The 27,917-nt window shown below is 39.5% G+C and overlaps 1 protein-coding gene across 1 annotated transcript; it reads right to left on the reverse strand.

The window, feature by feature from the left end:
- Positions 1–5,810: 5,810 nt before the first annotated feature.
- Positions 5,811–27,917, reverse strand: proca (protein C (inactivator of coagulation factors Va and VIIIa), a). Its single transcript, XM_051923584.1, has 9 exons — positions 27,765–27,917; positions 25,777–25,851; positions 25,221–25,381; positions 17,983–18,007; positions 17,596–17,706; positions 10,625–10,765; positions 10,030–10,160; positions 6,870–6,984; positions 5,811–6,684 (listed from the first exon to the last, which is right to left on the reverse strand). Exons 2-9 carry the CDS (start codon positions 25,844–25,846, stop codon positions 6,125–6,127), a joined length of 1,314 nt encoding a protein of 437 aa, XP_051779544.1. The 5' UTR covers positions 25,847–25,851; positions 27,765–27,917; the 3' UTR covers positions 5,811–6,124.

The raw sequence follows: 27,917 nt of genomic DNA on the forward strand, positions 1-27,917 counted from the left end.
AATTCTGTTGTTTTTTTTTGTTTTTTTTAGCCGGAAGTAAACATTTGACATTCAAATCTGAGATGTAGATTTTAAAAGTATAGGCACAGAGGTTCAAGGCTGTTGTGGTTATGGTAGGCTTGTGAGTCATGATGATTGTAACCAATCAACAATGCTAGGTGGGAGGGGGATTACATTTATTTTCATGCACTATTTTATTTTTTTTTTGTTTTTTTGTTCTTTCTTTTGCCTTATATAATTTCTTGTATTAGGAATTTACTAGTTTTCGCATACCCCTTGGGGTCAGAGTGAAGGGTCAGCCATTGTACAGCACCCCTGGAGCAATTGCAGGTTAAGAGTCTTGCTCAAGGGCCCAGCAGAGTAGGATCTCTTTTGGCAAAGACGGGGATTCGAACCGGCAACCTTCTGGATACCAGAACAGATCCTTAGCCTCAGAGCCACCACTCCGCTCCCCCCATTACCACATCTGTCATTGGTTCCTGTGAGGGTAGGTTTTAGCCCACTGCGAACAAGTTTTAGAATAAATTGCTTTGGATAATGAATGAATGAATAGTATATTGCAGTAGCAACACAGACACTAAAAATAACATCAGACATGTAACTCTTCACATAAACTTCACTGAGACTGTGGTCGATGGACTGATCACATATATCCTCTCTAAGGGAATCAGTCCATGAAGGACCTTGTCACTTGTGTAATCTGCCTACCATAGGGAAACTTTCATTTGTTACACCCTTCCTTTGAAAACAGCTACTGCAGGTTCAACTTCATACCCATCTATCTATCTATCTATCTATCTATCTATCTATCTATCTATCTATCTATCTATCTATCTATCTATCTATCTATCTATCTATCTATCTATCTATCTATCTATCTATCTATCTATCTATCTATCTATCTATCTATCTATCTATCTATCTATCTATCTATCTATCTATCTATCTATCTATGTGGATTCAGAAACTATTCAGACCCCTTCACTGACTGCACACTCTGTTTTGTTATATTTCAGCCTGTGTTCCTCCCCTGGCTGTTGTTCAAGTCCTAGTTTCATGTTGTTTTATTTCATTTTGTAATTATTTATTTATGTTAATGTTACTCATCTTAACAATTATTTGCATTGTTCCTTCCTTTTTTCTTTAATTCTTTGTTATGTGCCTTGTATTTTATGAATGGTTCCCCAGGTGACAAGACCACTTGCCCACCTCTGCTGAGAACTTCCCTAAGCCGTATAAAGGTGAGGGTTTCCCACAGTCCTTGGCTGAGTTATCTAGATTATGCTTTCAAGAATGGGGTGAACTGCCCAAAGCCAGGTGTTCAAAGCCTTTAGAAACTTACGCAAGAAGACTCAAAGCTGTACATGTTGTCAAAGAAACTTCTGCAGACTACTTGAATTAGAGGGACTGAATCTTATATATAATTTGCCAGTCTACTCACTCACTCACTCACTCACTCACTCACTCACTCACTCACCCACTCACTCACTCACTCACTCACTCACTCACTCACTCACTCACTCACTCACTCACTCACTCACTCACTCACTCACTCACTCACGTCTGTCTGAAGCCGAATGCGCAGTCGCCTTCTGCGCAGCTGCCCGAAAAACCTTACGAGACCGACATCGCGGCAGGCGGAGGATTTACGGCTGCAAAAATTCAAAGAGAAAGGCGACTTCGATTAAAGCTCTAGGGGCCTGAAAGGCGATTTCGACTACAGCTCCAGGCCTAATTACGTATTCATTCAATACACCTATATCAGGTTTGTGGTGCTTATACTTACTACTATTGCACTCATGCCCGTTTCATCTTATGTTGTCGAAACGGGCTCTTTGTCTAGTACTTAATGAATGAAAAATTACAGTTTTTGATTTTTAACAAATTTGCAGACCTTTCTAAAAGCATGTTTTCTATTTGTCATTATGGGTTATTAAGGGTAGATTCATGGTCAAAAATTGCAACTTTTTCCATTTAGAATACCTACAACACCTCAAAGAGTAGAAAGTGAAGGGGTCAGAATACGTTTTGAATCCTTTGTGTAATTATTGTTAAACATGTGTGCCTAGGGAATGTTTACAAGCTCTGACCACTAAAAGACAAAGGGTGGTGAGTGATAATGTAACACAGTCAATAGCATCATTTCATGTTTTGCTTTTAAAGTGGAGGAGGACCCTGTTGACTAACACTGAGGTCGCTTGCACCCAGTTACCGGAGGTCCTGCCCATTCCTGTCTGGTCACTATTTAAACAACCTAGCCAACAGAAGTTGGCATTCATCGATGGTTAAATCTAAAACTAATTTGGCTACTACAGCAAAGTATTGTAGTGTCCCAGCCATGCCGAAGCCTTTTCTTTTCTTTTTTTCTTTTTTTTTTGAGTGTGATTGTTAGGTCCGATTGCGGGAGGCGGAGTACAGCACAGAAGACTGACAGCGGGGGTATTGATTGATGCGGTAAGGGGGGGGCGGGACACGGGATGGGAGGAAGGGTTGGAGAGGGTGTTAGAAGGTTTTTTCTTTTGGTGTTTGGGGTTTTCAAGGTCGGCGTTTCTTTTCTTGACTATTTAAGTAAAACTTTTGAGAGACTTTACTACATCTATCTGTTTTTTTTTCGAGCCTGGTGTGGAGGTCACTACAGTATTGTGAGTGTGAACTTGCAGCTCTGTTGGACTCACTGTTGAAATACAGTTTTTTTCTACTCGTGGCATTAAACAGGGGGTTGGGTTATCCCAACTTGGACCCCAACACTTCATCTGCCGTTTACTTGTTTTGTTGCAACATATAAGTCAATTTCTGTATGTCCAGAAGTTACTTTCTGTTGGGTATATTCATTGTTAAAATGCATGATACACCATCTATTGAAATTTATTTTGCGATGCATGTAGTAATAAAATATGTGGCATTTTTTATTCCAATAGATGGTGCATTACAAGCATTTCCACTACTGTTAAGAATCGTGTAGCAAAAGTGATATCATTGAAGCAACAGATAAACTGATACTATGACTTAAAAAAGCAAGATTTAAAGAGAAAATATTTGGGAAATAAAAAGAATGCTAGAAGGAGTACTAATCTGCTTTGAGAGTGTTAGTGATCTGCTCTCAATAATTTAGCAAAATGAGAGCAAGACAACATCATGCAAATAAATAACAATTTCCTTTAATTGCTATAAAGAGGGAATTCTGGATTCCCAGGACACAGGTTTGAGACCCTGGGAGTTATACCATCAGCTAATTCCTGCTGTGTGACAAACAATAGGCTGTGGTGTGATTAGTACTTCCTCTTTTAATCTTTTTATTTCTGTATTAGGTTATAGTGTTGGATTTATACACCATCTGTTAGAAACCCCTTGAAATGGACGTGTCATGAATCCTTGAGTGTGTGTGTCACGAGCCATGTCATAGGCTGATTTTATTTCAATCAGATGATGTATCTGCACTTCAATTTAACTGCTAGACCAATAGGCTATGGTTTATCATGGACTGGCCCAGAGAGTTGTTAAAAAACCCTTATTGTCATGACGTGGGCATCCTCTATCATGTGACCACTGCATTACAGATGGATAAATTCACTTGCACTACCAGTTTTAGGGTTGCTGGTCTGGCTCAAGTTTGTCTTTTGTTTGCTTAATTCTTTTGTTATTGTTTGAATATAATTTTTTATATTATGTTATTAATTATGTTTGGTGTTTTCTTTGTATGCATACCATCTTCATAGGTTTTATTAATTTCGTGTTTATTAACTACTTTTTCATTTTGTGTTGTTACTATTGGATGGTTTATTTTTATTTGTCCACCCTGTCTCCTTAAAGTGGATGCCAAGAAAGTGGGGCCACCTGATTGTGCAGCTGGGGGACTGTCCCAGCAGTATAAATGGCATTCTGGCTTTGACTTCTGACATTTCAATTGATATTTCTTGTTTGGATTTCTTGGTTTTGACCCATGCTGCCTGAATTTTGTTTCCTGGATCTGTTTTCCTTTGGATTTACCTTTTCACTCTTCTCTATTTTTGTGCACATTCAAAGACTTTTATTATTATCAACACAGGAGTGCCACAGGGGACTGTACTTTCTCCGGTTCTGTTCAGCCTATATACATTGGACTTCCAATACAACTCGGAGTCCTGCCACGTGCAAAAGTTCGCTGACGACACTGCTATCGTGGGCTGCATCAGGAGTGGGCAGGAGGAGGAGTATAGGAACCTCATCAAGGACTTTGTTAAATGGTGCGACTCAAACCACCTACACCTGAACACCAGCAAAACCAAGGAGCTGGTGGTGGATTTTAGGAGGCCCAGACCCCTCATGGACCCCGTGATCATCAGAGGTGACTGTGTGCAGATGGTGCAGACCTATAAATACCTGGGAGTGCAGCTGGATGATAAATTAGACTGGACTGCCAATACTGATGCTCTGTGTAAGAAAGGACAGAGCTGACTATACTTCCTTAGAAGGCTGGCGTCCTTCAACATCTGCAATAAGATGCTGCAAATGTTCTTTCAGACGGTTGTGGCGAGCGCCCTCTTCTACACGGTGGTGTGCTGGGGAGGCAGCATAAATAAGAAAGACGCCTCATGCCTGGACAAACTGGTGAGGAAGGCAGGCTCTATTGTTGGCATGGAGCTGGACAGTTTGACATCTGTGGCAGAGCGACGGGCGCTCAGCAGGCTCCTGTCAATTATGGAGAATCCACTGCATCCACTAAACAGTGTCATCTCCAGACAGAGGAGCAGCTTCAGCGACAGACTGCTGTCACTGTCCTGCCCCACTGACAGACTGAGAAGATCGTTCCTCCCTCAAATTATGCGACACATTATAAAAAGTTATTGTCTGTTTTTACCTGCATTATTATCAATCTTTAATTTAATGTTGTTTTTTGTATCAGTATGCTGCTGCTGGAGAATGTGAATTTCCCCTTGGGATTAATAAAGTATCTATCTATCTATCTATCTATCTATCTATCTATCTATCTATCTATCTATCTATCTATCTATCTATCTATCTATCTATCTATCTATCTATCTATCTATCTATCTATCTATCTATCTATCTATCTATCTATCTATCTATCTAATCAAATATGCAATATCTGGTGGACCGATATGCACCATGAGCAAGTAAAATAAGCTGTAAAACCGAGCCTGCTACTTTGGTTTCTAAACCCAAATCTCTAGTTCTCATCGCACCCAAGTCCCCTGCTTTTTTGGCCCTTATTTTACCTTATTTGAGTGGGCTGACTCATAACCGTTCTCTCTTTTGCTCAATTCCAGAATATGAAAAATCTTATACTGACTGTAAACATCTGTTTAGGTATTGGCTATCCAAAAAGAGCCATAAAACTAACAAATTGGAATTTCACTGACCATTCAAGAGGTGCAGTTGGTTTTATAGTACCAATATGGTTGAAAACATCATGGTCATGTCTTTTTTCTGTTCCAAATCACATTCAGAGACTTCACCACATACTCTGGATCACATCTTCTTTCCTTACCCAATTTCATTTGATTTGTCCTGGAAGTCTGTTAGTTAACACCTTTACTAAAGTGATTGGACCCACTGAACTGATTTATTTCAATACAGAGAAGTCAGAATCATATCATAAATCCTCAATACTTCATTTCCAAATTCCCCTTTATCAGTTTTCAAAGAAGGCCCTAAGTTGAAGTCTTTCATTAGAGATCCTTACATAATGCTGGAATTACTTGAAATGAGTGAGCTGAGCTATTACTATCTACCTATAAAGGCACCTCAATCTCCCATTTGGAGGGCTTATGATATCATAGGTTTTATGAAAACAAACTGTAGAGATGCAGTGAACAAGAAGACTTTTTTTATTAACATAAAGTGTTCTTCACCATGGATTTGAAAATTTCTCCACATTGTGGAAAGGACACCTCTACAAATCTTGCATTTGCAGCTTTAATGGGTTCATTTGTATGTGATACTGAGACTACACAAAACACAATAACTTCCTAAAAAATGAGAACCAACATAGTCACTTGAAGTGCCTTATCTTTTAGGATGACACTGTAACATAATCAAAGAAAATAACAGGTTGAGATGCTAATACTTTGTTCAGAGGCTCTGTTCAGAAGAGGCTAAAAGGTTTTCAAATGATCATAGGGTATCAAACACTCTGGTGCTCCTCTATAATATTACGAATCCAAGTCAAGTAGTTACTGACCTTTGTGTAAACTCCAAGCTTGTCAATCCTCCCACAACCCTCTCCCCAAGAGACCAGCCCCACAAGGAACCAGGTGTTCTTGTACTTAGTGACCATTGGGCCCCCACTGTCCCCAGAACAAGCATCCTTGCTCTCGCCAAGTGTGCCAGCACATAGCATGTTTTCTGTGAGCTTGCTGGTCATCAGGGTGGAGCACTCTTCATGAGAGGCCAACCGAATTTTGATGTAGCGGAGAGCACTGCTTTGGTTTTTGGCATTTTCATGCTGTTTACCCCAGCCAGTTACTTCTACATTGGTGCCTTCATTGTTTAGCACACTCTCTGCCAGTGGTTGTGGTGGCAAGCAGATAGGGATGATGTATTTGGTAAAGGTCACTGGATGTTCAAGGCGCAGCAATGCAATGTCATTGTCCTCAATTTTCTCTGTGTAGTTTGGATGAACAATAATTTCTGTCACAAGCAGGGTCACTTCTGTGTGTTCTGTGCGCAGGCGTTCATAGTCACCTGAAAAAGGGGAAGCACATTTTGAACATTCTTCTTGAAAAAGACAAGAAACCATTGACCCAAATTAATTTATTTTAACTTATTCTCAAAATTCTACCACCATGTGCTGTCCTGTAGGGAAATGTTCTATTACTTGGGTCCCAGTTCCAAACATTGCCTGACAACAGGAAAATCCTTCTACTTACCTAGCCGCACCCTGAATTTGGTCGCTGTCTTGATGCAATGAGCAGCAGTGAGCACCCAGTTCTGGTCAATCAACACTCCTCCACAGTGGAACCGGCCTGAAAACAGAATAAGGGCCTAGAGAAAAGAAGGAGTATTTTTTTAGGGAGGTTATTGGAATAGAACTTGAATTTGCAAACTTTCATTGATGGATCTTAGAGATCTTTCTGTGAATAAGACTAACTTACTACCCACAAGCAGAGATGAAACCCAGAGGAAGGGCTTCTGAACACAGCAACCCGCAAGATTGGGATAAATGGTGAATCCAGTATTTGCTTTAGATGACACTGGTAAATCTCAGGTCATGAGAAAGTAGCCCCAATTTCTGGTAGGGGTGCAAGATCCCCTGTATGCAGCTTGGGGCCTAAATTTTGGCATACACATGTAGACTTCCAAAAAACAATTTCAGGGGTTAAATTATAATGTCTACAATGGCTGCCAGAGAGCAGGGTTCTCTGGAGGCCACCAGAATTTTAGAATGAACCTTGAAAGCAAAAGGAATACCTGTGAAGAACTGCCCCACCCTGTGATCAGGGGCTGAAGAAAGAGTTCCCAGGCATGTGGAGGAGTAGTCTAAGGCCAGGGATATACTTACTGTAACTCTACATGACACATGCACTTGAGGATGCTTCTGTTATGCAAGCAGTATACTGTCTATACTTGCGCTTGTACTTTAAGTAAATCTGGAGGATTCCACCAGGTAGCAGTGCGAGAAATCATCACAGTGAGAAAACAACATCTGGTTTTGCTGTGTTGTGAGTTGAGGAAAGAAAGATTTTAAAGATAAAAATTCTTTGCATTCTGAAGCTGTTGTGAAGGTGCAATAAAAAAACAAACAGCTCAACTGACCAATCAGGCTTCAGACTGCATTTCTTCTTTGTATACTGCTTGTTCCATTTAACTCCTGAACCATTTGCATCTTTATAATTTACAATGATCAGCCACAACATTAAAGCCTCCTGACTAATAATGTGTTAGCCCCCCTTGTGCCACCAAAACAGCTCTGACCTGTTGAGGCATGGGCACCATGAGACCTCTGAAAGTGTCTTGTGGTATATGGCACCAAGACATTAGCAGCAGATCATTTAAGTCCTGTAAGTTGTGAGATAGAGCCTCCATTCCAAAAACACTTGATCAAATTAAGTTCTGGGGAATTTGGAGGCCAAATCAACACTTTGAACTCTTTGTCATGTTCATCAAATCATTCCTGAACAATTTTTGCAGTGTGGCAGGGCCACCTCCAGCAGGGATTTTCATTGGCATGAAGTGGTGTGTGTGCTCTGTAACAATCTTTAGGTAGGTGGTACATGCCACAATAACATCCACATGAATGCCAGAACCCAAGGCTTCCTAGTAGAAAATTGCCTCTGCCAGCTCATCTTCTTCCAATAATGTATCTATTCCTCTGGTAAACAACACACATTCACCTGGCCATCAACATGGTTTAAAAGAAGCTTGATTGATCAGAACAGGCCACTGTCTTCTATTGCTCCATGATCCAGATCTGACACTCATGTACACATTGCAGGCTCTTTTTGTGGTGGGCAGAAGTCAGCATGAGCACAATGACTGGTCTACAGTTACGCAGCCCCATATGCACCAAGGTGTAATTCACAGTTTGTTCTGACATTTTCTTCTCATGGTTAGTATTAAGTTTTTCAACAATTTGTGTTACAGTAGCTGTTCTGTGGGATCGAACCAGACAAGCTACTCTCAGCTCCTCACATGCATTAATGAGCCTTGAGTGCTCATGACCCTGTTGCCAGTTCACTGGTCGTCCTTCCTTGGACTACTTTTGGTATGTACTAACCATTGTATACTGGGAACATCCCCTGAGGCCTGTTGTTTTGGAGATTCTCTCACCCAGTTGTCTAGCCATCTCAATTTTATGCTTGCCCATTTTTCTTGCTTCCAACACGTCACTTTCAAGAACTGTGTTTTCACTTACTGCCTAATATATCGCACCCCTTGACAGGTGCCATTGTAGCAAGATGTTATTGTTACTTACTTAACCTGTCAGTGTTTCTAATGTTGTAGCTGATCGGTGTATGACACAATGATCATTACTACTGCCTCATGGAATTTACATGAGTCTTTTCTCCAGATCCTCTTATTTTCACATACCCTAATGACATAATGTTAGATTCATTGGAAACTTTAGTTTGGCCTGGCATGAGTTTGTGTGTGGCTGGGACCTGTGATGGACTGGTGCTCTGTCCTGAGTTTGCTTCTGCCTTGCAGCCAATGCTTTAGGTATATTTTCCCTGCAACCTTGTAAGTGATTATAGATAGAAGGCCATCCGTTAAGTTCAACAAGAAGTAAGAGGTTAAACACTTTGTCTGTAAACATTGTTTTGACCATTAAAACACTAATTATTTTTCATATGAGAAAGTGACTTACCTTTTGATATTGAATAATTTATTAGGTCACAGAATTTAAAGTGGCTTTAAGACAAGCAGCAGCTAACTACTCATTGGAGAATAAGGCTGTGCAACATATTCATTATTCATCTGTACTTAAATCAGATGTTTCAAGAAAACTCAGGCTTTCATATGATGCTGTATTTGTTTCAAATAGAACTGGTTGTGGATTAAAATCTGGGTCTGACAAAGAAATATGGACCAGTATAATAAATGGTTTGCTTAAGTTCATGCCTCCAATTTCTAATCCAGTTCTCAAGAGCTGGTGTCCAAATCAGCAGAGAACAGGTAAAAGTTGAAAAAGATGGGACATTAATCCAGGGTGTCCTAACTCACACAGTCAGTTTTGCCTAGTAATGATCAATCTTGCAAGCACAATTCTGGGATGTAGAAGAAAACCTAGTATAACTATGAGGGGAACATTCAGACTTCTACAGAGTGATCGAGCATATATTTAAAAACACATCTCTGGAGCTGTCAGGCAGCAGCTGTAACTACTACGCCATGCAGACAATATCAAGCCTCAATGTTAGATGAGTTCTTACTAAGCAGACTTTTAGTTTTGAGAACTGACCACAGTAGAATGGTCCCATTTAGAGAGCTCATCCTCCTCAAAATAATGTTTACATCAGTAGATATCACAATAGTACTTCAGTTTCAAAATATCTGAGATGTCCTGCTAAATGGTATGGTAAGCTTTACCTGCCAGGGACTGTGTCCTTTTTTCGCCTTTGCACCTCCCACAACAAATGGCATTATCTCACGAGGCTGTTTGAACTCAAGTAGTGGGTCCTCTGCTTTCTCAACCTGAAGGCGTCCACATGGAAATTGTTCTGAGGAGGAACACAAAATATTAGTAATGCAGTACTGGAAATAAACTCCAGTTTCACTGGAGACAATATGGGAACAACAATGACAGAAACTTGTATCAAGGCTCTCACTGAACACAATATTATTGCAAAAGGTGACAGCGTTAAGGCACTTTCATCATCCAGTATCTGGGCCAAATATGCTGAAGGTCAAACCCTGTCCCCTCATTAATAAAACCAGCCATTTGTTATCATGGTGGAACAAACTTGTATGAATTTCAAAGCTTCCCATTGAATATGATGTATAGGGATGAACATGGGTTTAAAATAATATGGAATAAACAGGAATTTATTCAAACGCTTCTGACCACTCAATGGTAGACAATGAGTGCTTTCATTGATAGACAGTAGGAGCTGTGGACCAGAGGACTAGTTCAGTTTAATTTGGGTGTAAACTCTTAGGTAGCACAGAAAGGTGACACTCATACCTTTGCTACTGCATTGACGGTTGTCATCATCAAGGCTGTATCCAGAGATGCAGCTGCACTGACGGCTTTTCTGTTGGGCATCTTCCCTGCATTGATGGTCACAGCCTCCATTGTCATTTGAGCAGTTTGTGGCAAACTTTTCTGGAAAAAAAGTTAGATTTCAGTCTCCTGCTCGGCATCAAAAAATGCATTTTAGTGCTGAAGCATCAGACAGAAGAAAAGGGAATTAGGACTGATTTAATCCAAAGAGAAGACTTTGACTCTTTGCAGCTCAAGTCAGGGAGTCATTAAAATACTGTATGATGTTTAAGTGTTGCACCTAAATACCATCACCAAATACATACAGATGCAGCTGTGATGCATGAGCAGGTGTTTTATTTAAGAGCAAATACTGGATGTATCTTCTGTAAGAAAAATATTCTAATTGTGAAAAGAGTTTCCAAAACCGAGTTTCCAACTTTAGCGTCCAACATTGTATTGCCTAGTCATTTTATTTTACCCCATTAAATACTGATGAATGAAATCAGATTCTTAGACTCAAGCTTCCTTTTGAACCTCAGCCACTCAAGTAAAATAAATAAATATTGTTGATATTAAGACAGATTAGTCTTTTCATAGACAAATGAGAGATTTTTTTCTGTTAGAATATAGCACCATTACAGTAAAAAAAGAATATTCAGTGATGTATAATGTAGATCAGGGGTTTTCAGATATTTTGAAATCAAGGTCTTATCCAATGTTGTACCATTTGGTCAGGGCCACCCATTACTATAAAGCAGTGGTTCTCAATCTGTGGGGCGGGCCCCCCTAGGGGGGCGCCAAGTAACATAAAGGGGGGCGCGAAGATGTGCAAAAAAGAAAACAAGAATCGAAAATATGAAAAATACATCTATTGAAACCAAAACAAATTAACTTAAATTACATTCTGATACTAGAAAAATAAATATAAAGTTAGATAAATGTCAATAAAAGTTAAGTAGGTATAATAAAATATGCATCTATAATATATCATTAATTAAAAAAGGACAAATTGATATTAGTGGGCTCCTTTCAAAAAAATGTTGGGGGGCGCGTTTAAAACTGTTATGAAAACTCGGGTCGCAAATACTTAAAAATTGAGAAACGCTGCTATAAAGCGAAGTATGATTTTGAATCTCAGTTACAATATGATATTTATAGTAGACCTGTTGATCAAAGCAAATGCTTAACTACAACCTGTTGTCTTGGCGCTCTACCTCCATTAAAATTTTTTGAAGTGCCCCATTTTTTCAATATTAAATTGTAACGTACTGAAGTCTTATTAGACACAGCTTAAGGTAAGATTTCTTAACCCACCCAGTAATATTGTATTTGGGGATTTGATTAAGTGATTACAGATAGTTTGTATGTGTTTGTTTGCGTCTTTTAATTAACTACTGCAAATAGCAGTAGTGTAGTTTGAAAAGGAATAAAAATCAGAATGCCTAGCATTTCCATACTTTTAATTTACAAAAGTATAAAGTTGCATTCAGGTAATATGCAGAAAAAAAAATGAGACTTAGAATTGTCTTCAGGTCATAAAAGAGGAAAATAGCTCAAAGACGGTGTGAAGACTGAGCCTTCCTTCTTCATGACACCCAGAGTCTGTTTTATAGATAGATAGATAGATAGATAGATAGATAGATAGATAGATAGATAGATAGATAGATAGATAGATAGATAGATAGATAGATAGATAGATAGATAGATAGATAGATAGATAGATAGATAGATAGATAGATAGATAGATAGATAGATAGATAGATAGATAGATAGATAGAATGAACGAACGAGCGAACTTTATTTGTCCCCAGGGTAAAATCTGACTATTTAGAGAAGCTCTTTAAATAAATAAATGCTTAAACAAATAAGTTTCTTATTGTCAACGCTGGGTTCAAGTTTTGACAAATTTATGTGCAGTTCTACTTCTGCATTAACACTATGCCTATATTTATTTTTTGGGAGATGGACGAAGGTAACCAAACATTGGCAACTGTCTCCAAAATAAATATCTTTCTTCTGTTGGAATAATATTAACGGCACTGAAAAGAAAATGTTAGATACATGTAAGTACCTAGTATCTTGGTAAGAACAGCCTGTTCTTGTCTAGATTGTTCTAATGTTCGAATTTATTTTATTATAAAAAATTGTTGACATTCGCCTTTGTACCTTATTACATATTCTTTAGCATTAGTCTACCAATTTCTAATACTGTTCCAAAAATGAGGGCCAGCAAATATGTTTCCCAAAACTAAAAAAAAATTGTAACGTTGGTGGACCGAACCTGAGAGAGATACATTGTGCAGCCTGCTCGTAAAGGCAGAGGGGTTGAAAAAGACAACACTTACCTGAGGTACACTCTTTCACTGAAATCCTTCGATCTTGGTGCATAATTAGCATGGATTGGCTCAAAGAGGTGTGGAGTAAGAGGAAGCTGTTACCTCAGTTGTTACCTTAACATGTGAGCTGAAGGAGATTTTGTATTGATGCTGGTGGTTGATTGACATGGACAAGAAGAACAAGACCAGTTGAACAAAACAGAAGCAGAGTTTCACTGCAGGCGCACTGAGATTGACCAAAGGAAATGAATAGTAGCTCAGCATTGAGACTTGAATTGTGTAACCAATGGTTCTTTTAAGGCTACTTTTGTTGTTCCCTTGCATACCACCTGACAGTTGCTCTTGTACTGCACAAGCTGAGAACTGCTGAGCCAGCCTGTAACTACACTGTTAAAAGAACAATTCTCAATGCTCATTTATTCTTGTATGATCGCCTTCATAGTGGACTCAGTATTAAAAATGCAGTTAAGAAGACAAGTTAAGGTGTGCTGTAGTGTGAAACCTAAGCGCTTATGACATTTGCATCATATGGATACAACATTTTGCAGCCCATTGTTATGAATTGAGCTTCCTGCTAGTTTTTCTTGGGTTTCCCTGAGGCTGAAAACTCATCATGGGGTCATTTATTACTGATTTTTCCAAAGTCATTTTCTTTGGACAATGGTGCCACTATTTTGTAGGTTATGTGTCATCAAGTTCTGTTGGGGTTTCCCATGATGCAATGGGGCTGCGGTACGTGTGAAGTCATCAGCGTCCCAATATAAAGATTGTCCTAAAATAGTTATGAGTACCCAAGATTAGACCAAACATAGCATACTACTTGATTTCTTTTAAACTTTTTTTGATTTCCTTTTGACTTTGATTTTTGGTCTACGAATGGCTCTGACGTTTCTCTCTTTTTGAATTTCATTTCTGACACTTGCTTTTCCCTTTGACTCCATTCCTTTTCCTGATCCTCATTATTTATTTTTTTTGGACTGACTGCCATATTTTACAGAAAGTACACCTATACAGGGCATGTGCAGATTTTAGGTTAAGAACCAAGCAGTCAGCATTATCAGAATAAATCTAGTAACCGTCTCTTTCAGTTTTTAATCAGGCTTTAACCTTTATATAACACCCAAACAGAGCCACTTATTATGTTTTTCCTGAGGTTATTAACTCTCATTGGTCAAAAGGTTTCATACCACTTAACTTTGTCCAAAGTTTCAAACCCCACCCGCAACCAATCTGTAATTTGCATAAAGTGGGAAGGGGGAGTCAGCCTGAAAAAATGCTGCCAATTGCAAAGACGCCACTGGGTTGTCACAGGGCAAAGAAAAATCCTGCACATGCCAGTGTGAGAGTACAGGGGAAGCTAGGGGTTGGTAAGTCCTGTACAAGTGAATGATGCCCCAGCAGGTCGATAAGTACTGTAGGAGCACTAGTGCATGTAAGAAAAAGATGTTCCTGGGTAAAGGCACATAATTTATTCTCAGGATGCTGGAGAGATGATGACCAAGCAGTTATCAGGGACACTCTGTTATAAGAGAACGAAGGTAATGCCACAATGGGTTGGCATGAGGTTCTAACACCTCCTGACCAATAGTGGCTGCACGAAAGAGAAAAGGAAGTGTGTCACACTTTTGAATATGGCAGCACAATCCCAGTCTGGCAGGAGTGGAACCATGTTGCCTCATTAAGCAATGAGACTGACTAAAAGACCAAGCCCTCACAAGAATACTATACCCAAAAATTTTTATCTCATGTTTTCAGGCAGAATGGAGAGAATAAAATGATAATATAATAGAAGCAAATAGTGACCAATGCTGGGCAACAGTAAACAATGTAAAGAACAGAACAGGACTCTTGACCAATGAGTGAGGGGGACAGTCCTGTCTCCAATTTAAAAAGTAATTCCAAAGAAGCTTTAGTTTCTTGTTTATAATGTTCACTGATTTTTCCAGAAGTGTATATTTAACATTATTTTAGTAAAACAAGGCATGCATTTTGTATATTTTGAGCATATGACTGGCTAACTAATGTGGATTATGCAACACGTTTTTTTTCATGGATGTTTTTCACATCATTTGCCATCGTGCAATGTTGGTAGTTATTGCCTTCTATTATGTCATAAACTTTGTAACTCTTTATTCTGAATGAAAACATGAGTTTAAAATATTTTCTCAGAAACCACTACAAACTACATGCAAAAAAAAAAAAATTTTTACATGGAGTATTCTTTCACGGATGATTGAAGTGTCAGAGTTGCAAGTACACTAGACTGATGTCCCTATAGTATATATGAGCCTCTTCCAAACAAGGGACACCCATAGTGACATCCATCAAGAGGTATAAATCCACCAAAAAACTATCAGTATTGCCCGAATAACATTTTTTTATTTTGTAACTACTGAGTACTGACATTTTGTGTTTCTAGTTTTTGTAGACTCAATCATTTTGCAGGTCTGGTCACTTTGATGCTACATCATTGCTAGGGATGTGCTGCTTGACTTATAATATTACGGTCCTCACGTCAAAAACGATAACAGCATACGTTAAAAGGCAACTAAACTTCATAGAAATATAAAGGAAACCTTATTTTTGATAACTCCTTTGATTATTATTCAAGTTTTGTTACTGAGTATGAATTTAGTACACTCCCTTTAATATGACAATTGATCTCACGAGCAAAATTAAATTTCTCTGACACTTTATTAAATAAAATGGTCTGCCAGGACTGACATGGAAAATCCTGATGGGTACAACAGGCAGAAGTAATTTCATCCTGAGTCAGGAAACGAGTTGCTTACAAAGGCTCAATGGTAGGAGGAAGGAACTAAGGGTTGAAGGGGACAGAGAAAAAGATGTGAGTAAAGAAAGGAGGTGCCTGGTTTTAGTTTAGAGTGGTCAGATGTGTGAGCCATCACAAATGATAGACAGGAGTTAAACAACTCGACAGGTCAGCCCATTGATGCTAATATTATTATCTGTTTCTTGTTATATGTATTCTTCTTTCATTTTCCCTCCCTATATGATTTATTTTTACAGAATGTACATTAACATGTGGTCAAGGGGGTACCTTCTGTCATAAGCAGCGTTTGAGTAATTATCCCTGCTGTGATATTTATGTATCATGAATAATTTTGTAATGTGTTTTATAATCGGTATTTAACATAATTAAATGTATTTTTAGGGTAAGTCTGATTTATTAAAATGATATTGAATCCATTTTATAATAATTTTACTTTTGCCATAATATCAACATAAGATAAGTCTATTATTACTACTAATATACACTCACCGACCACTTTATTAGTTACACCTATTCAATTGCTTGTTAATGCAAATATCTAATCCGCCAATCATATGGCAGCAACTCAATACATTTAGGCCTGTAGACATTGTCAAGACGGCCTGGTATAACTTAAACCGAGCATCAGAATCGGGAAGAAAGGTGATTTAAGTGACTTTGAACATGGCGCGGTTGTTGGTGTCAGAAAGGATGGTCAGACTATCTCAGAAACTGCTGACCTCCTTGGATTTTCACGCACAACCATTTCTAGAGTTTAAAGAGAATGGTCCAAAAAAGGGAAAATATCTAGAGAGCGGCAGTTCTCTAGGCAAAAATGCCTTGTTGATTTCAGAGGTCAGAGGAGAATGACCAGATTGGTTTGACCTGATAAAAGGCAACAGTACCTCAAATAACCACTCTTTACAACCGAGGTATGCAGAAGAGTATCTCCGAATACAGAACACGTCGGACCTTGAAGCAATTAGGCTAAAACAGCAGGAGACCACATTGGCTTCCACTCCTGTCAGGTAAGAACAGACAACTGAGGCCATAATTCACATGGACTGACCAAAATTGGGCAATGGAATATTGGAAAACATTGCCTGGTCTGATGATTCTTGATTTCTGCTGCAACATTCAAATGGTAGGTTTCAGAATTTGGCAGTAAAAACTGGAAAAGTATCAACAGTTCAGGCTGGTGGTGGTAGTGTAACAGTATGGGGGATATTTCCTTGGCACACTTTGGGCCCCTTAGTACCAACTTAATACTGTTTAAATGCCACAGCCTACCTGAGTATTGTTGCTGATCACGTCCATCCCTTTATGACTGCAGTGTAGCAATTTTGTGATGGCTACTTCTAGTAGGATAATGTGCCATGTCACAAAATTCATATCATATCAAACTGGTTTCTTGAACATGACAATAACTTCACTGTACTCAAATGGCCTCCACAGTCACCAGATCTCAATCCAATAGATCACCTTGTGGATGGGGTGGAATGGGAGATTTGCATCATGGATGCTTATCTGACAAATCTGCAACAACTGCCATGATGCCATCATGTCAACATGGACCAGAATCCCTGAGGAATGTTTCCAGCACCTTGATGAATCTATGCCACAAAGAATTATAGCAGTTCTGAAGGCAAAGGGGTTCCAACCCGGTGCTAGCAAGTTGTACCTAATAAAATGGCCGGTGAGTATATGTTGAAAACAACTACATTAAAAGGCAAGTATTGCTATCTTAGTTGATGCAGTCCAAGGGTCCAGAGTCCATTCACTGTGACCACTGAAACCAAATGAATAGACCCTGGTGGCTCACAGCCCTTGAGAACACATACCATATCCGCAGAGACGACCCTCAAAATTAGGATCACAACGGCAGAGAAAAGACCCAATTTGGTCAATGCAGGTTCCATTATGGCAGGGGTTTGGGTCACACTGGTCTCCATCTGTAGAAGGAGAAAAAAGTTTGCTTTTTCTTTTTTTATTATGTGATTTCTTTTGTTCTCTTAATCCCTCACACTCTTTTATAAAAGGCACCTAATAAAACAATCTATCAGTCTGATCAGATCTGCTGAAGCATCATCATTTTTGATATATTTATAGCCAGAATCCCAGAATCCATCATAGAACACAATGTTTTTCCCATTTAAAATCTGCTTTTTATTTCCCTTTAGTGTGTTGCTCCTCATATACAACCCAGAGGATTTTATTTGAGTACTCACCATAATATCTGGTCCAGAAATTTAACTGCAAATGACAAAATACAAATATTGGATATTATAATAGTGGTCAAGAAGATTTTTTTATATAGATTCTTTATCTTTCATTAATATTGAAATATATACTAAAATACAACATGTGAAGCTTTACAAAAGAAGTAGCAATTGTGCTTAATAAAAGAACCATATTTAAATAGATAAAAACTGAGCATATTGAAGTAACCACTACTTAAATTCTGTTTTAGACACAGGATATTATGAATATTAATAATATGTAGAAATGAAATTGAATAAATAGTGGTAAAGTACTGTATATATAATATTTACTAAACAGGCTATTTATATGAGTGCAAAGCTTATTAAACCACAATGACTCACTGAATATTATTGATCTTCACATTTACCTACATATATTCTAAAACAATGGTGTGCACAAAATACAACATTCAGTTATGTGCTCCAGAGCTGCCTTTCCTCCGAATATTTGTGACACTGTGTTCCAATTTGTGGATTGGTGTATCTCATAGAAACAGAGTCAACTTGAAACTGGATATTTTTTTTTTGTTTTTAATGAAACTCGTTTCATAAGAAGTATTTAATTCTAGCTGCCAAATCGTACAAATGTCCTATCAAATTGGCAAGAAATAATAAATTGTCTGGTGTTTTCCAAGAATTTTCCAAGATGTCTTGGAATAAAGGAACTTGTAGACCTTGGAAGCGAGTCACTTAACAGTCGACACTAGTGGAGGTGGCTGTCTGCCAGTGGGTTACAGATATATGTATGGAGACCACCTAAAGGATAACCAAGAGGAGTTTCACTCTAAAATCTAACTATTTAATTCATTAATATGAATTAAAATGCTATATGCCTTTGTATTGTATTTTAAACTGACAGTAAAGGTGTGCACTGTACTGAAAATCAATCATTTAGTTGATATATTTTTAATTATGACACAATAAAACAGGGGCAGCATGGTGGCACAGTGGTAGCGCTGCTGCCTCACAGTAAGGAGACCTGGGTTCACTTCCCATGTCCTCCCTGCGTGGAGTTTGCATATTCTCCCCGTGTCTGCGTGGGTTTTCTCCGGGTGCTCCGGTTTCCTCCCACAGTCCAAAGACATGCAGGTTAGGTGCATTGGCGATCCTAAATTGTCCCTAGTGTGTGCTTGGTGTATATGTGTGTGCCCTGCGGTGGACTGGCGCCCTGCCCGAGGTTTGTTCCTGCCTTGCGCCCTGTGCTGGCTGGGATTGGCTCCAGCAGACCCCCGTGACCCTGTGTTAGGATATAGCAGGTTGGAAAATGACTGACTGACTGACAATAAAACAGTGCTAAAATCAAACGCCCCATTTGTATATGTATTGCATTTTCACATAGTTAACACATTGGATTGGACTTAATTTTGGGATAAATAATCTTCAATACTAGTTAGACACTGATTGGTTTATTGTACTAAAACAAAATGATCGTAAAGTTAGAAAAAGTTTTTCCACATCCTGGCATTTGAGACTCCACAACCACTGGACCCTGGACATGCTGGAACGGCATGACTGCTGACCTGCTCAACTCTGGGATTTTTGAATTGCAGCTCTCAATAGCTTCAACAATCCAGACTTCTGCACACTCTGACTTCACCTGAACAAGACAACAGCTTGTGCTTCAAAAACCAACAGGAGGAGTGAGAGAAAGAGCATCCTGACAAATGCATGAGCATACCTTACATGTGAACAGCCATGCTGCGAGGTGTTTTACTGAGTTTTATTTATTTGTTTTAGCTAGTTTGAACCGGAGACTAGTGGCTTAACCAATGCAACAAGTGCTGTGTATGTGAAAGCGTGCGATTCCCTGTGCTGAGGTAAATAGAATTGAGAAGCATGACTAATTAATTAGCAACATTTGGGGCTGCCATGAAGATAAAAAGGGGGCTAGTGCGTTAGAAAGAGGGAGATCAAGAACAGACAAAGAGAGAAAGAAACAAAGGTAGAGATCGATCAAGGAACAGTTGGTTAAATGCATTCCTGACAGCAAGGTCGGAATGGACAGCATCTGCTCTGCTGGGAATTTCAAAGGAGCAGGCATAGCGGCACCCAAGTGATGGCATGAGGCAATGGTAGATGCAATGACCAGCTGAGGTAATATATCTGTGAAGTGCAGTGACAGATGGAGGTGGATCTACAGTATGTGATGCACTACATGAGAGTCTGTAGTGACTGGCTGAGGTGGCAAGCTGGGAATACTGACAGGAGATTGAGCAAGTGGAATATGTCCCTGATTTCTGACAGGACAGATTGGAATACATACTGGATGCTGGTAATTTTAAAGTATTTATTTATTTAGGAGTCTATGAATTTATTGGAGCACACCCAATGAGGTTAATTAGTTTCTCAAGACACTGATTTTTATTTAACTGAATGCACTGATTTCCACTGTTTTGCACATAAAATCTTGTTGTTTAAATAAACATCTGTTACACTTTTGTTTTGTAAGTTTGGCTTGTCTGCTGACTTGCCCTGGTCCATGCTACCGATGGCCCAGAAGATGGAGGAGTCCATGCCATGGCTGTGAGCAGCAGTAGCATCACAGCACCCTATTGTTATTCATATAGATATCTTCTATAAAATTATTATTGTGTTGTCATTACTTTGTTGTTTTAATTGTGGTTATTTTGTTGCTGTTGTGGCTTTAAGATGACACAACTATTGCCAGCACTGAATCTGGTCCATTTGTGGAGCTAACCCTACCTTCTACACACATTGTATGCTATGTAAACATTATAAAAGTATATTATAAATTGTGTGTTTTGCTCCATCCATCCATCCATCCATCCATCCATCCATCCATCCATCCATCCATCCATCCATCCATCCATCCATCCATCCATCCATCCATCCATCCATCCATCCAGGTACTGAACACATCTGATCCAATTTTAGGGTTTCCAGCAGCACTGGGCACAGAGCAAAAGCCAACCCTATTGGGTGGGGCATCAGTCCAATCTAATATTTTGAATTATGTTTTTGTTTATCATTAATTTTGTTTTGAAGCTTTGGAGAAAGGTGCCTGGCAAGCACTAACAAGACAACAGGGAGCCCTGAGAGGTCCTAACAAAAATAACAAAGTTGACTCCAGAAAGGGTACAAGCATGGTAGCACAGTGGTAGCACTCCTGCCACATGGTAAGGAGAACAGTGTTTGTGTCCTGGATCCTCCCTGCCTGGAGTTTGCATGTACTCCTTTTGTCTGTGTGGGCTTCCTCCAGCTGCTCTAGTTTCCACCCACTGTCCAAAGACATGCAGTTTAGGTGAACTGGCAATGCTAAATTGGCCTGTGTGTTTGGTGTGCATGTGTGTGTGTGTGTGTGTGTGTTGGGTTTGTTCCTACCTTATACCCTATATGGCTGTGGCACCCCCATGACCCTGGTTTACATTAAGCAGATTTGAATATGACATGACATGATTCCAGAAAGGGCAGCATATTTTAACATACCAGGGAGCTATCTGAAGGACCCCACAAGAAGGTGGTAGTTCTTACATGTGGCAAATGTGCCCTAAGTGTAATTAGTAGAAAAGAGACAGGAAGAAGTCTGTGGAAGGTTTCAGATTTATTACAGAGAGAACACTAGACAAAAAGTTGCAACAGGGAGATGCATTCCAACATACAGAGTTAAAGCAGTGTTCCCATAACCTGTCAAGCTACTTTCACTATTCTTCAGGGTGGTGGGATAACAACATTGTACTGCTCAGTGTAACCTATTCACTCCTTAAATCTGTTACACACAGTCTTACATAAATTCAAAGTCCATGGTGAAGGGCTATCAAGTCACCAATCTAACTGATTTGTGCCAGCAAGTCAAGAATGTACAATCACTCTCCTTGACTGTAGCACTCATTGCTGCTCTAGCCAGCTTTCCAACATCGAACACATTTAATCCAGTTCTAGATCATGGGGGCCAAAGCCTTCCCTGAAACCATCAGGTAGCCCGTGGTTTGGTGCCAATCCATCACAAGGTGCATTCACATGCTCACCCAAAGCCATTTATAAATTTTCAATCTCTGATTACCTTAACATGCAAGTCTATAGGATGTTAAAGAAAAACTGGAGCATGTAGTCATGTAGTCATGTAATCATGAAGGCAAACTCAATGACTATGACCCTGGTCTGAACCTAGGATCTTGTGACTGAGCAATGCTAACCAGTATGTCACCGTGCCACCTTTAAATTCTTCACCAATAATTTATTACTTGTCTGTCAATAATTCTAATAAGTGAGTGCAGAAGACAGACATGCATTTACAAACATGCATATTACTAAATTAAACCACTTAAATGCATGTACAGCTTTAGGATAGCTTTTATCTATGAATATAGCCAGGCAGCATATGAATATATTGGCCAGGCTGCAGAATGACGGGGGTGGAAAGTAAATGAGGGATGGTAGCGGCGTGACCTGGGGCTGGGCGCCAGTCAGAAGACAGTAGGTAGAGAAGTGAACTACAAACCAAACAGAAAGTTCTGCACAAGGATTCAGTAAATAGGGCTTCCCTTATTGTCAGAACATTGAGGGGTTTATAGATTGGTGTAAACAGTTCCTAGTTCGGTTGCTTTTATTATTGCCTTGTTCTTTGCTTGATGAAATAATCCACTTTCTGCCACCCCACTGCCTTGCAAGCTGGTCCACCAACTTACAGAAAAAATTTGGGGGTTGGTTACAGGATTGCCACTACAGCCACCGTAAATAAAAAACTCACACTGTTCCAGTGTGGTGCTGAGGTGCCACCCGTTGCTCTCAGGTCCCAATCTAGGTGATTTATCATGTGGTAGGTGGAGCAATGCATTATCAGAGCATGTTCCCAACCTCTCTCTCTCTCTTTTTTCTGCCACCTCTTTCTTGTCCTGCCTTCTTCTCAAAGCCAGGTTACTGGGTCACTCCACTTTCTTTCTTTGTGACTAACATTCACACACACTTTGAATACCCTTGTGGTTATTTGATGGCCACAAATGTGCATTTATGTAACTCAATGGCAGACACTGAAGAAGCAGCAAAAACAATTCAGAAACACTTCAGAACTGAATAAACGCTTTGAAGATACGGGTTAATGTAGAAATGTGCAAAATGCTACATGTGTGCAGAAGCAAGCTCAGTTATAAATACAAAATGGAATACACTGTCATAAAGGAAGCAACCTCTGAAATAGGATTTATGGGTTTATGTTGGAAAAAAAAGTTTTTATCATCTAAATAATGTGCAGAAACTATTAAAATGGCAAACAAATGCTGTAAAATCTTTTGAATATAAATTGAGGGACATTATGCTTGTGCTCTATAATGCATTAGTGAAACAACACTTGGAGTACTATCTGCAATACTGGTCAATGCACTACAAAAAATGACATAGCAGCAAGTGAAGTTGAGAAGAGCAGTCAAGTGCATCCCACAACTTAAGGACATGTTGTACCCTGACAGACACAGAGAATTAAACCTGTTTAGTCTCGAGAAGAGGAGACAGTGAAGAAACATAATCAGGTTTTCAAAATTCTCAAAGGTATTGATTAAGCAGCTCTAGCAGAATTATTTCAACTTAATGGTGAATCATGTACTGTGATATCAATGGAAATTAAGGGGAAGTACATTTAGGACAGAAGCCAGGCAGCACTTCTTTACGGAAAGTGTTGTGGAAATCTGGAACAAATGATTGAGACATGTAGTTGTAACAGAAACCTTGATGACCTTTGAAAAGAATCTGGATGAGACACTGGGACAGTTTAGCTATTAGCTAAACAAACTGGCTTGATATACTGAACAAGTAAGCCCGCGATTCGCTAGCGAATCAGAAATCCAAGAATGGCAATCAGTTTCTGTTCCGTCCAGTATTTGGATGGATGACATATCATGGAGGGTGGGTGCGTCTGGGGAAATGTCATTTAATTAAATAAGCATATCTGTACTAAAGCGATTTTGTTTTGTGGAGACGTGATTCTGTTGCCTTTGCTGACACCGACTGCTGGCAGAGTGGAGCACAGCAAGTTTAGTTTACAGGTTGTGGTGTTCGCGTGCCAGCCACTGAGTCTGGGAAGCTGCTGGCTTTGAGTCTGTGACCGTTATGTCATCTATATTACTGGCACAGTGGATTAGAGCAAGTGTAGCTCACAGGTTGTGTTGTTTGGGCGACACCTACTGACTCTGGGAAGCTGCTGCGTTTTGGGAAGCTGCTGCGTTTGACTCTGGGGCGGGCGCCACGGCGCATCACGTTGTGTTATTTGTGCGCCACCTACTGACTCTGGGAAGCCGGCGCGTTTTGGGAAGTTGCTGCGTTTGACTCTGTGGTGGGCGCCGCGGCGGTTTGGGAAGCCGCTGCGTTTGACTCTGGACTCTGGGGCGGGCGCCAAACTGAATGACCGTTATGTGATCTATATTACTGGCACAGTGGATTAGAGCAAGTCTAGTTTACAGGTGGTGTTGTCTGGGCGCTTACAGGTTGTGCTGTTTGGGTGCCACCTACTGACTCTGGGAAGCCGCCGCGTTTTGGAAAGCCGCTGCGTTTGACTCTGGACTCTGGGGCGGGCGCCAATAGTACGCATGCGCCTCGTCTGTGCACCCTAGTACGCATGCACCTCGGTGCGTCCGCCGTGCATATATTAACTGTGGTTTAGTAAGATAGATGCTCTCCTCCTATTTGTCAAATCTCTTATTTTCTTATGTTTAAATGGACTTAGTGTCTCACAGAGACATTAGTCCCAACTGGAGGATCATATTATGCATTCATTTTCCCAACTCAGTTGTTCCTCAAAAGGATCTTGTTTTAGCAGCTTCAGGCATATGATCACAAACAACCCTGGACAGGGAACAAGTGCTTTTGCAGGACTGACTCACTCATATTTTTGGGAGGTAGAGGAAAATCTCAGGAACTTTAGAAAAAAAGGCCCTGATAAATAATGTCAATTCCACACAGATGATAACCAGCCTTGCATTCAAAAATAGTTCCCTGGAGTTGTGAGACAAAAATGCTACCAATCCATCTTAATCACTTACTGTGTAGTATTATCCTTTTAAGTGGGATGAAATTTACAAGTACAAATGAAGCCAGATGGCTCAACAGAACGTCAGTGACTCAGAATGAACCTATGAACCTTTTGTTTTTTTCCAACCAACACATGACTGCGTTCACCCCCAAGCCTACCCCCCCCCACCCCCTTCGGCCAGGTCTCCAGCCGCACAAGAGACACCACCTTATGGTTTGTGGCTCACCGTGGCATCCATGGTTTTAAAAATCTCTCGTGCCTCCTCAAAACTGCACTTCTCCTCCATGCACTCTCTTTCCAGTGAGCCTTGCTTGAGTTCTTCAAATAAGCTGTTGGCTCTCTTGTGAATGCGCAATACAGTATTTGCCTGCTGGCTGCTGTAAAACACTGAAGGAGGTAAGTAAGTTACTGACATGAGGTTTAGATTTGGTTTAGATCTGTCCATTCATCCATGCATCCATCCATCCATCCATTTAATAACTTAAAGCTTCTGCTGTCAAGCTTTTCAGACCTTTTTAATCATGATTGGCTAAAATGCCTGCTCATTCAAAATCTTCCCATATGGTGCTCAGCATTCTAACCATCTGTGTAGCAAGTTGTTATAACTAACAGTTTACCTGTTTTTTAAACTTAAAAGGCTGAAAAATGAGACACAAGATGAAAGTACACCCAACTGGCTTTCCCAAATGTGTAAAAAATGCTAAATTTAACCCAAAACATTTAGGACAGCGAGGTCCAGAAAAGTAATAGCACACCATCCTCTCAATTCCCCATTGACCTACCTGAGGCACTGGCAAAGCCTGTGGCACACAGCAACACATAGAGCAGCAATGTCATCCTCAAGTCTCTCATGGCTCCTAGGAGAAGGGCAGGGAGCAGAAGAGAGAGAAAGAGAGAAAGAGAAGGTCATTTTAGTATCAGTTTGGGCCATGTCTTTCTCCACACTCCAATTTGTGGGCTTTAAACAATGGTTGGTTTTAGTCAGGATGACTACTAGGGTAACAGTTTTGTAGCCTTTAGAGAAAGAAGGTTTTGCCTATAAAGAGCCTGCCAGAATGGTAAAGAGAGTGAGAAGATAGACTTAAGTAACTAAAAGGAGAAGAGATGAGGAGAGAAGGGAAGAAAGAAGAGAAGAGAAGAGAAGAATGGAACACAAGCATTCTGTTATCATGACCTGTTTAGTACACTGCCATTGAATTCCCAAACTGTCATGCAGGTAATAAGCCACCAATTAATTTTGAATCTTTGTATTGCATTTAAGGGTAGAAGGAAGTTGGAGACTATTCCAGCAGCATTACGTGAAACCTGGAACTAACCCAGGAAGGAGCACCAAACCATCTTAGAACACAATCCTGCTCAGTCCAATGCTCACTTATCTTTTCTATTTGCTCAGTTAACCTAACCAAATCATTGGAAACCTCTATGTTTAGTGCAAGGACCGTGCACCCACTGAATGGGTGAGCTAACTGGTATCATGTATTAAAGGAAGAGGAACATCTCTATTATCAAGGCTGATCATTATTTTCCATCCATCCATCCATCCATCCATCCATCCATCCATCCATCCATCCATCCATCCATCCATCCATCCATCCATCCATCCATCCATCCATCCATCCATTCGCCCACCCATTTCCTAAACCTGCATCATTATATCCAGAACCTGAGATAGCCAGAGCCTATATATTTTGAGATTATAGAATTTTTTGTGACTCCATGTTGTTTTTACTCTTTCTCTTTTCACATGTGGTTTTGAAAAGTTTTACTGTATTTGACAATCATCAACAGCATGACAATGCGGTTTTGGTATACCTTTTTATACAGACGGACAGATAGATTGGAATCATTCACTATGATGGCACTATATAACAGATAGATAGATAGATAGATAGATAGATAGATAGATAGATAGATAGATAGATAGATAGATAGATAGATAGATAGATAGATAGATAGATAGATGGCACTATATAATAGATAGATAGATAGATAGATAGATAGATAGATAGATAGATAGATAGATAGATAGATAGATAGATAGATAGATAGATAGATAGATAGATAGATAGATAGATAGATGGCACTATATAATAGATAGATAGATAGATAGATAGATAGATAGATAGATAGATAGATAGATAGATAGATAGATAGATAGATAGATAGATAGATAGATAGATAGATAGATAGATGGCACTATATAATAGATAGATAGATAGATAGATAGATAGATAGATAGATAGATAGATAGATAGATAGATAGATATGAAGGACACTATATACAGTAAAACAGACGGAATGACAGATACAATGACTTTTCTTTTCCAGGTTGTAAACTACTTTACGATGGTGGTCATCTATTACATGACAGTATCAGCATTACTTGACATGGTACAACTTGGTACAACTTTAAAGTTTTAAAGTGGTATGACAGCCCTTCAATATGCTGCAATCAGTTCGCTATAATTGCTTACTTCTGCATTGGTGATATGTAGGTAGGATTTTTTTATTTCCACCTCAGTTAATGCAGTTTTTCATTATTCAAAATTTCTGAGTGCAGGTTATTTAAAGAAGCCATATGCACGCCTGATTTTTGTCACAGACCAGGAGCCCTGTTAGCTGCTCTATTCAGTGTTCCTCTCAAACACCATCTTTTAAAAAGGTGCTGGCACTACACCACAGAGACCAATTTAAAATTCTGATACACTTGAAAGGTACATTCACTTTTAGTAAAAATTATATATGAATTTTAAGGAAAATGGTTACTTACAGTTTTTTAGATAAAGAAAAGCAGGCCTTCTATGAGGAGTGCAGTGTTTAACCTCAGTTAATGTCTAACTTTAAATATTTGCTGTTCCAGAGTCCTTTGATTCCTCAGGTAAATAATCGAGTGATTGAAGTGCACTGTCTGCAAAGCACAGCA

The sequence above is a fragment of the Erpetoichthys calabaricus genome, chromosome 2 (assembly GCF_900747795.2).
Source record: "Erpetoichthys calabaricus chromosome 2, fErpCal1.3, whole genome shotgun sequence".
NCBI classification, from domain to species: Eukaryota; Metazoa; Chordata; class Cladistia; order Polypteriformes; family Polypteridae; genus Erpetoichthys; species Erpetoichthys calabaricus.